Genomic DNA, 11,404 nt, shown 5'->3' on the forward strand with positions numbered 1-11,404 from the left:
ATATCAGGGCCATACTTGTAGATCAAATGTCAACTAGCTTTATTTCACATCACCTCTATCTTCTAGATGACTTCAAAAAACAAGCATGGATTGTTTACCAGATGTAGACAACGTGCAGAGCACCTAGTACAGATTAGTAGGTCCAAGTCATACTTGTTAAAGATCATATAACTGTAGATCTTGTCCACTCCATACCTTCACTACCAGAAGAGTTTTTTTTTTTACAAAACTAGTATCAGTTTTTTACCGTGTGAGGACAAAATACAATGCCTTCTCTCTCTCTTTTTTTGTTTTTGTTGGGTTTAGAGTCACACCAATACAATTTAGGTCACATGATGACTTTTCTAGTTCTTCATGATGAAGACCTCAGGTCTCCTATTTGTCACTTAACTTTACCTACATTTTCATGCAGTTCAAATGAAACTTGGAATGTATCATCAACATGAAGTGGACATGTACATACATTCAGAGACTTTCTTGTCCGATAGTTATTTATATTACAATTACATTTGTACCTTGTGTACTCAACTACTCCTGCAGTATCCATCCAAATCAAATTAGGCTTTGTATATATCATCCACAGGAACTGGATATGGCCATATTTTGGGGACTTTCGTGCTTGATTTTTTTTTTTAGTTATCCCCCCTTTTTTGGATGTAGCCCAGTCAGAACTACCTCATTACCTTGTGTACTTAACTTATATAGTTACAGTCAAATTCAACTGAAACGTAACATACATCGTCATCATAAAGTGGACATATGTATATCTTTGGGAATTTCATGTCTGGTTATTTTTTCAGGGGTTATGGCCCTTTTTGGACTTATACTTAATTTTAAAATAGACTGTGTACTCAACTCCTCCAACAAAAATGAAACTTGGTGTACATGAAGTGCACATATGCCTAATTTTGGGACTTTATTATCTATTTTTTAGTATTGGCCCTTTTTTGGCTTTATTTATTATTCTATCAAGTATTTTCTTGGGGGCATGTGTAATTCAATGTTGACATTATTTTTTTTAGGATGAAACCATCATTTTGTTCAGCAGCATATACCATTTCACTAAGTGTTCTTGTTTATAACAGTGCTCACTTATGAAAGCACAGTATAGGTGTTTCTATTACACAAGTTTCTATTGCATGTGTTTCTGTTACACTGATTTCTGTTTCATGTCTTTCTGTTACACTGATTTCTGTTTCATGTGTTTCTGTTACACTGATTTCTGTTTCATGTGTTTCTGTTACACTGATTTCTATTATATCTATTATTATTACACTAGTTTCTATTACATGTGTTTCAATAACTCTGGTTTCTGTTACACATCTTTGTGTTCCATCAGTTTTTATTACATGTGTTTCAATTACATGTCTTAAGATATAGGTCCATGTTTCAGAGAAAAGTTATCAAATCAAATCAAATCATAGAAAGAAAGCATTGCTTTATATGAAAATTTAACAGCATATAAAACATTCATATTTTTCTACAAAACCATTGTCAAATTTCTGATATATATATATGTATTGAATTCTGGAAAGGGACAGCATGAAGGGGCCATACTTCTGGACAGTTCAGCGCCTTTAAAAACTCACCATTTTTAAAATGCTGTTACATGTCTTCATTCTGATGCATTTGCAACATCATAGAAGTGTTTAAACTTTACAAAACTAAGTAAAACATCGTTTTTGACAATTGTTTATATTTATTTCTTTACATATGGCATTCTTATTTAAAGGAGGACAATTCATCCAACACCATGGGAGAGAAAAGTAAAACATGTATTGGACAGATAAGTTGTTGGTCAAGATGCTGTTCATTTACTGAAATAATATGTTCTTTTGTGATATACTGCTAAACCTTAATGCTTCTCCAGTTTCTATTTCATGTATTTCAATTACACTTGTTTCTATTACACACATTTCTATTACATATGTGTTTCAATTACACTGGTTTCTATTGTTTTTGCAGGTTGAGCCAGATGCAGCACAATATGAGATTACAACAAGATTTACTAAGGAATCTGTGTGACCATTTCCATATAGAGATCAAAAATGACCAGTATGATAACATCTCCATAGTCAGTGACAGGACAGAGTTCCCAAACAGATTTGACTTTGTCTAGTCACCATTGTGCTTCTTTATTATGTCTCCCCTCCCCCTCTGGGGGGAGACATATTGTTTTTGCCCTGTCCGTCCGTCCGGTCGTCCGTCCGTCCGTACGTCACACTTCATTTCCGAGCAATAATTGGAGAACCATTTGACCTAGAACCTTCAAACTTCATAGGATTGTAGGGCTGCTGGAGTAGACGACCCCTATTGTCTTTGGGGTCACTCCGTCAAAGGTCAAGGTCACAGAGGCCTGAACATTGAAAACCATTTCCGATCAATAACTTGAGTACCACTTGACCCAGAATGTTGAAACTTCATAGGATGATTGGTCATGAAGAGTAGATGACCCCTATTGATTTTGGGGTCACTCCGTCAAAGGTCAAGGTCACAGGGGCATGAACATTGAAAACCATTTCCGATCAATAACTAGAGAACCACTTGACCCAGAATGTTGAAACCTCATAGGATGATTGATCATGAAGAGTAGATGACCCCTATTGATTTTGGGGTCACTCCGTTAAAGATCAAGGTCACAGGGGCCTGAACATTGAAAACCATTTCCAATCAATAACTTGAGTACCACTTGACCCAGAATGTTGAAACTTCATAGGATGATTGTACATGCACAGTAGATACCCCTTTCAATTTTGGGCTCACTCCTTTAAAGGTCAAGGTCACAGGGGCCTGAACATTGAAAACCATTTCCGATCAATAACTTGAGTACCACTTGACCCAGAATGTTGAAACTTAATAGGATGATTGTACATGTACAGTAGATGACCCCTATCGATTTTTGGGTCACTCCGTTAAAGGTCAAGGTCACAGGGGCCTGAACATTGAAAACCATTTCCGGTCAGTAACTTGAGAACCACTTGATCTAGAATGTTGAAACTTCACAGGATGATTGTTCATGCAGAGTAGATGACCCCTAACGATTTTGGGGTCACTCCGTTAAAGGTCAAGGTCACAGGGGCCTGAACATGGAAAACCGTTTCCAATCAATAACTTGAGAACCTCTTGACACAGAATGTTGAAACTTCATAGGATGATTGAACATGCAGAGTAGATGACCCCTATGGATTTTGGGCTCACTCTGTTAAAGGTCAAGGTCTCAGGAGCCTGAACTCCAATCAATAACTTGAGAACCACTTGACCCAGAATGTTGAAACTTCATAGGATGATTGAACATGCAGAATAGATGACCCCTATTGATTTTGGGGTCAGTCTATTAAAGGTCAAGGTGACAGGGGCCTGGTCATGTAAAATCATTTCTGGAAAATAACTTGAGAACCACTTGACCTAGGATGTTGAAACATAATAGGATTATTGGACATGCAGAGTAGATGATCCATATTGCAGCCAACCATCAGTGTCTCTTTGACTTTCGCTCCTGACCCCTATTGACTTCTTGCCTATAGGACTTTGCATTGGGGGAGACATGCGCTTTTTTACAAAAGCAATTTCTAGTTTGTAACAGAAGTGTACAGTGATTTTTCTACTGTAGATATTTAGTACACCAGAGTAGACTGAAACACTTGAAAAGACTATGTAAAAGCCTGTTACACTGGTGTGCACTTCAAATACTTTAAATGCAGACGCCGGTGACATGTGTAAGCCAACCTTTCTTCATTGACAAGTAATCCAGGCATTGGAAAAGGTGTTTAAATATGCATCAGCCAAAATTTGGAATAAATACAAAACTATTTTATTTACAAATAGTTTCGTATGAGTTGTACTGAGTCAGTGTAATGGAAAATAAAATAGAATTATCATAGTAGTAACTCGATCTGGGATGCTATAATTGGCTCCAGATCAAGCTACTATTGTAATGACCCTTTATTAATACCTCCACTTTTATGGGTTTTTTATTGTTATTGAACAAAATCATAATTAATTGTCAATGTTAAAACAGAAATGCACTTTTCATACAACTATGTCAGGTTGTGCCTTTAACCTTTGCCTTGCTAAATTACTATAATGAACTCGTCCATCTTTCAATTTGGACAGTACCATTAACTGTAAAAAGGCGTGCATACCAAAAAGATACTGATTGAATGGCGAACAGTGCGGACCATGATCAGATACGGATGTGCAGGCTGATCTTGGTCTGCGCTGGCCGCAAAGGCAGAGTTGCTGCCAGCAGGCTAAGGGTTTAACAAGAGGGTCATGATGACCCTGAATCGCTGACCTGAGTAACATGTTTCAAATGGCAAACTGACGCTAAAATATTAAAATAAAAGACAGTTTTAAGATTGGTGTGCAAAATTGTACATTACTTCCAAATTTCAAGGCTGTATCTTGAAAAACAAGAAAGTAGGTCAGTAGGACAAGGTCACAGTCAAGTGATCCCTAATTGCTTGGGTTATCAGGTAATTATAATTAAACAGTCTAGAAAATATGACCTGATAATTTCTTAAGTCATTTTTCCTATATAACATATAATTATAACAAGTGACCCACAGGGGAGGGCCTCTTTTCACCCCTGGGGGCATAATTTGAACAAACTTGTTAGAGATCAACCAGGCAATGTTACAAACTAAATATCAAATGCCTCGGCCTTGAACTTTCAGACAAGAAGATCTTTAATTTTTTTCCTATATAAGTCTATGTTAAACTTGGTACCCCTAGGGCAGGGCCTCTTTTCACCCTAAAGTCATACTTTGAACAATTTTTGTAGAGAAACACTAGGAAAGGCAACATACTTAATATCAAAAGCCTAGGCCTTGCAGTTTCAGGCAAGAAGATTTTTTAAAGTTTTTTTCCTATATACGTCTTTGTAAAAAATGAGACCCCAGGGGCAAGGCCTCTTTTCAACCCAGGGGCATAATATGAACAATTTTGGTAGACGACCACAAGGCAATGCTAAATACAAAATATCAAAGGCCTAGGTCATGTGGTTTTAGACAAGAAGATTTTTCAATTTTTTTTTACTTTATAAGTCTATGTAAAACTTGTGACCCCCAAGGCGGGGCCTCTTTTCACCCCAGGGGCACAATTTGAACAATTCTGATAGAGGACCATAAGATGATGTCACATGCCAAATATCAAGGCTCTACACTTTGTGGGTTTGGACAAGAAGATTTTTAAATTTTTTTTCCTATATAAGTCTTTGTAACAAATGAGACCCCCGGGGCAGAGCCTCTTTTAAACCCAGGTGCATAATTTGAACAGTTTTGGTAGAGGACCACAAGGCAATGCTAAATACAAAATATCAAAGGCCTAGGTCATGTGGTTTTAGACAAGAAGATTTTTAAAGCTTTTTACAATGTAAGTCTATGTTAAACTTGTGACCCCCAGGGCGGGGCCTCTTTTCACCCCTGGGACACAATTTGAACATTCTTGATAGAGGACCATAAGATGATGTCACATGCCAAATATCAAGGCTCCACGCCTTACGGTTTTGGACAAGAAGATTTTTAAAGTTTTTCCTTTTGGTTGCCATGGCAACCAGAGTTCTGCATGGAACTGAATTCTTTGAACAATTTTGAAAGGGGACCACCCAAGGATCATTCCTGTGAAGTTTGGTGTAATTCTGCCCAGTGGTTTTCAAGAAGATTTTTTTAGAAAATGTTGACGGACGGACGACGGACATCGAGTGGTCACAAAAGCTCACCATGAGCCTTTGGCTTGGGTGAGCTAATAAAAGTAGCCTGGCAACATACAATACAAAAGACATAATACGCAGTTTTTTTCTGAATGTTCATATTGTGAAATACAAGCTGTATTTTTGACAGAATTTACAATTATAAAAATTATAAGTATATAATAAATATTTTAATGTAGTAATTTGTTTCTTAATTGATTTGAAATCAGAATCCTTTACAGTATCACAGCAGTTCTGTCACATAATGATTATTTTAACTTTCATGATACTCAATCTTTATTACCCAACAATTTTTGTAGGACACATACAACAGACACCTACGAATTGACAGAAAGGTCTCCCCAAAATGCCCCACACAACAGGAAATGTTTCGGTTACCAAGAAGTTGGAAAGGGACAAGCTTGCAGTTGTATTGCTTGCTGTCACACATTTTATTCTATATATGTTTTGATTATTATATGGCCACTGTGTAGCAGAGTATTAATTATTATATCAACCCAGTTAACAAGTTTAGCAAATACATGAATATTTCTTGTCTACATATTATACAAATGTAAATACTTACAAGCCATGCCCCTTTCAAGACCAAACATATAAAAAAGACAATTTCAACCCAGTGTTTCATAGGATCTTGGTTCTAATGACGTCACAAATTATTCTGGCATCACAGCGGTTAAATTTGTTTATTCTGTCTACTAAATTCTGCTGAATTTAAGTTTTCTAAATCAAATAATGCTTTTAAAACTGGTATAGACTCAAATACTTTATGGTATAACCATGAATGATAAAGACGAAGCTGTAACTTTAGTCTTTTAAGTATCCTAATTTTGAAATAGAACACATTGAATGATCAACTAAAGATAGTAAATTCTTTAAACAATCTTTTATTTAATATTGCAAAATTATACTGTTTCTAAACTATCCGTCAATCCTCTATTTTTGAGTCACTTAATAAATTAAAAATATTCTCAATGTAATTCAGAAATAAAATGATTTTTTTTTTGGTGCTCATGCGAAATGAACAACAGAATAGGATCCGCAAATCAATGAATCATGCTAGCGATTCATATTTAATTTGTTGATCTTATTCTGTCGTTCATTTCTCATGAATACCAAAAAAAAAACAAGAGTTGTCGGAGGACAGCAACGCTCGACTATTCAACAGCCTTGTCAATTGAATGAATACAAAAGTCGAAAAAGGGGCATAATTTTGTAAAAATGGAAAAAAGGGTTATGGAACCTTCACAGTGCTTATCAGCTCATAAAGTGAACAAGTGCGTGAAGTTTCAATACTTTCCCATAAGTGTATACTGAAATACAAGCTTACATATAAAAACTTAACCAAAAACTGCTAAGTCGAAAAAGGGGCATAATCTTAAAAAAAAGCAAAGTAGAGTTATGGGACTATACAGTGCATGTCAGATCATGACAGTGAACAAGTGTGTAAAGTTTCAATCCATTCCCATTAGTGGGTACTGAGATACCAGCTTACATACAAAATCTTAACCAAGAATTTCTAAGTCAAAAAGGGGGCATAATTTTGTAAAAAAGCAAAATGGAGTTATGGAACCTGTGCAGTATAGGTCAGTTTATCACAGTGAATAAGTGTGTGAAGTTTCAATCCATTCCTACAAGTGGTTACTGAGATACCAGCTTACATATAAAACCTTAACCAATTCGGGACACGGATGCGGACGCCGACGCATGAGTGAGTCCAATAGCTCTACTATTCTTTGAATAGTCAAGCTAAAAATGGTTTCATTTCTTACATTCCATTATAGATCTATTTCCTTTCCATTTGTAAACTATATAATATTATGATAATTTGTAGCATTCAACATTAAAATCATGAGAATTTGCTGTTTTTAAATTCATATTCTAATGTTCATAATATGACCAAAACTTCAATCTGAAAAAAATTAATGACATTCAGCAAAAATATAGAACATTTTTCAGAAAACAAGAATTGTACTTCAGCCAGTTTTGCACCAATTACCACTACCTAAAAACTGCCTTTAAATATGTTCAAACAGTCATTCTTATTTCAGATACGCCCAGAATGTATCACGATAATTTAACTGGGTTATTTTCAAAAATACAACTTTGTTACTTATGTTCCACGTTAATTGTACAGAAAATCGTTACAATTTTGATTAGCAGATTATTTAAGAACTTGGGGGAAATTTGTGTGGTTTGTTTTTGTTTGCAATCGTATCATTGTCAATATTTTTCTTTGTAAAATAAAATTTCCTGTTTCATGAAGCATTCTCCACTTTGACAGAAGAGTATGCCCGATTAACTTTCAGACAAATATCAAGACCTGATTAGAATTTAATGTTAAAACTACAGTAAAGTCATGTTTAGATCAATTTTCAAGATATGTAAAACAGTTCGGATTTTTTTTCACTTAAAAGTTAAAACGTACTTTTTTAGCTCGACTATTCATAGAATAGTAGAGCTATTGGACTCGCCCATGCGTCGGCGTCCGCGTCGGCGTCCGCGTCCCGATTTGGTTAAGTTTTTGTATGTAAGCTGGTATCTCAGCAACCACTTGTGGGAATGGATTGAAACTTCACACACTTATTCACTGTGATAAACTGACTTACATTGCACAGGTTCCATAACTCTGTTTTGCTTTTTTACAAAATTATGCCCCTTTTTTGACTTAGAAATTTTTGGTTAAGGTTTTGTATGTAAGCTGGTATCTCAGTAACCATTTGTGGGAATGGATTGAAACTTCACACACTTATTTATTGTGATAAACTGACTTACATTGCAAAGGTTCCATAACTCTATTTTGATTTTTACAAAATTATGCCCCTTTTTCGACTTAGAATTTTTTGGTTAAGGTTTTGTATGTAAGCTGGTATCTCAGTACTCACTAATGGGAATGGATTAAAACTTCACACACTTGTTCACTGTCATGATCTGACATGCACAAAGCAGGTCCCATAACTTTATTTTGCTTTTTTACAAAATTATGCCCCTTTTTCAACATAGAAATTTTTGGTTAAGTTTTTGTATGTAAGCTGGTATCTCAGTATCCACTAATGGGAAAGGATTGAAACTTCACACACTAGTTCACTGTCATGAGCTGATAAGCACTATGCAGGTTCCATAACCCTATTTTACTTTTTTACTAAATTATGCCCCTTTTTCGACTTTCTTATTCATTCAAGCGACAAGGCTGTTAAATAGTCGAGCGTTGCTGTCCTCCGACAGCTCTTGTTTTTCAAACAATTGATACAATATTTGAGGAGTCAATCACGCGTTCACATGTCATGCACGGACTTCTCATGATTCTACTGCACTGTTTCAGTCGCTTACGCATGACTTTAAATTTAATCTCTGACATGTGCATAAGTGTGTCGACAATTTGGCTGAGTGGTTAGAGCATTGGAGTAGCACCGGAGCGACTCGGGGTTCGATTCCCGCTACAGACACTCGAGATTTTTGTGTAGACAGTAGAAGTAGGACAGGTCTTGAAATTGTTGTAGACCTCTTAAGCGGTCTATAAGGTGTTTAAGTCCTCATCGGAACAAAGAAGACGGTAGGTAACATAGATGGTGATTGGTCATGCAATGCTTTGTTTGCAGTTTTGACTATGCATCAACAATTTGGGGAAACTGCTCTAAACAACACAGAAAATCTTTAAAATTCCAAAAAGAAAGTTAGACTAGTTTACTCTATGGAATTACTGTGATATTTTGATTTGTATGTGAAAATGGTATTGTGTACCGTATAACTGGTTATTTCTGCGGGTAGGTAATTTCTGTGATATTTTGCGGGTCTCTTCCAGTCGCAAAATTAAATTCGCAAATATTTCGTATATCGGATCGCCCCGTTTGTCGCCTCTTTTTACCTGTGTACTTTAAATTACTTAATCAATACATGTATTCCGCTAGTAGCCATGACCATTTTATTATATTTAATCCCCCGCCACAAATTGTGTGGTTATAGGAATGGTCTCCGTCCGTCCTTCCGTCTGTCCGTAACACTTTTGTGTCCGCTCCATATCTCCTAAACCCCTTGAAGGATTTTCATGACACTTTGGTCAAATGATCACCTCATCAGGACGATGTGCAGAACCCATGAGTCAGCCTTGTCGGCTCAAGGTCAAGGTCACAACTAGAGGTCAAAGGTTTGAGCCTTACATTTTGTGTCTGATCTGCATCTCCTAAACCCCTTGAAGGAATTTTATAAAACTTAAATGAAATGATCACCTCATCAAGACGATGTGCAGAACCCATGAGTCAGCCATGCCAGCTCAAGATCAAGGTCACAATTTAGGGTGAAAGGTTTGAGCCTTCCATTTTGTGTCTGCTCTTTATCTCCTAAACCCCTTGAAGGATGATCATGAAACTTGGGTCAAATGATCACCTTATCAAGACAATGTGCAGAACCTTTGATTCAGCCATGTCGGTTCAAGGTTAAGGTCACAACTGAAGGTCAAAGGTTAGAGCCTTCTATTTTGTGTCCGCTCTGTATCTCCTAAACCCCTTGAAGGATAATCATGAAACTTGGGTCAAATAATCATCCTATCAAAACGATGTGCAGAAACCATGAGTCAGCCATGCTGGCTCAAGGTCAAGGTCACAACTCAAGGTCAAAGGTTTTAGGCTTCCATTTTGTGCCGCTTTGTGTCTCCTAAACCCCTTTAAGGAATTTTATAAAACTTGGGTCAAATGATCACCTCATCAAGAACTCATGAGTCAGCCATGTCAACTCAAGGTCAAGGTCATAACTCAAGATCAAAGGTTTGAGCTCTGTATCTCCTAAACCCCTTGAAGGATTTTCATGAAACTATGGTCAAATGATCACCTCATCAAGACATTGTGCAGAGTTCATGAGTCAGCTATGTCACTTTAAGGTCAAGGTCACAGCTTAAGGTCAATGGTTTACCCTTTCACTATCCATAGCAGTGGCGGGGGATTTAGCTGTCTTTCAGACTGCCTTGTTTTATTACATACCTCCACCTTTATGTCTGTTGTTTTGTTATTGAATGACATCTTAAATATTTGATTGTCGATGTTAAAATCGAAATGAGTGAGGTTTATAGAACTACATCATCAGGTTGTGCATATTAAATAAAAGTAGCCCGGCAACATTCAATACAAATGATATAGTACAGAGATTTTTTATGCCTGTTCATGATTTACTTGTGAAACACAAGCTATATTTGACAGAATTTATACAAGTATATAATAAATATTTTATTGTAGTAATTTGTTTCTTAATTGATTTGAAATCAGAGTCTTATAGAGTATTACCACAGTTTTGTCACATAATTATTATTTATTGAACTTTCATGAAACACAGAATTCATGACCGTGCAATTTTTGTATGACAAGTACTACAGACACCTGTGAAAAGATGGAAAGGTCTCCCCCAGAATGCCCCACACAACGATGTTTCAGTTACAAGAAGTTCGAAAGGGACAAGCTTGCTGTTGTATTGCTTGCTATCTAACACATTTTATTCTATATATTTTGTGAATATGGCCACCGTAAATGTGTAGCAGTGTTAATTATTGTATCAACCCAGTTAACAAGTTTAGCAAATACATAAATTTTTCATGCCTACCTATTAACCAAATGTATATATTTACAAACGGGTGAAACACAATGTAGGGAGCATTTAGAATATCACATTGTTATACATGGTTTTCATAAATTTCCTAACCCTTTATTGCAA

The 11,404-nt window shown here is 36.2% G+C and overlaps 1 protein-coding gene across 1 annotated transcript in view; it reads left to right on the forward strand.

Annotated features, from left to right (window-relative positions):
* The window catches only part of LOC123564419 (transient receptor potential cation channel subfamily A member 1-like), a 93,812-nt gene extending 87,930 nt beyond the window's left edge, over positions 1–5,882 (forward strand). The window contains exon 30 of the mRNA XM_053526829.1: positions 1,966–5,882. Coding sequence (XP_053382804.1) covers positions 1,966–2,119 — 154 coding nt within the window. The 3' untranslated portion in view covers positions 2,120–5,882. The remainder of the gene's footprint in view (positions 1–1,965) is intronic.
* Positions 5,883–11,404: the final 5,522 nt, after the last annotated feature.

Source organism: Mercenaria mercenaria, chromosome 2 (assembly GCF_021730395.1).
Source record: "Mercenaria mercenaria strain notata chromosome 2, MADL_Memer_1, whole genome shotgun sequence".
In the NCBI taxonomy this organism is placed as follows: domain Eukaryota; kingdom Metazoa; phylum Mollusca; class Bivalvia; order Venerida; family Veneridae; genus Mercenaria; species Mercenaria mercenaria.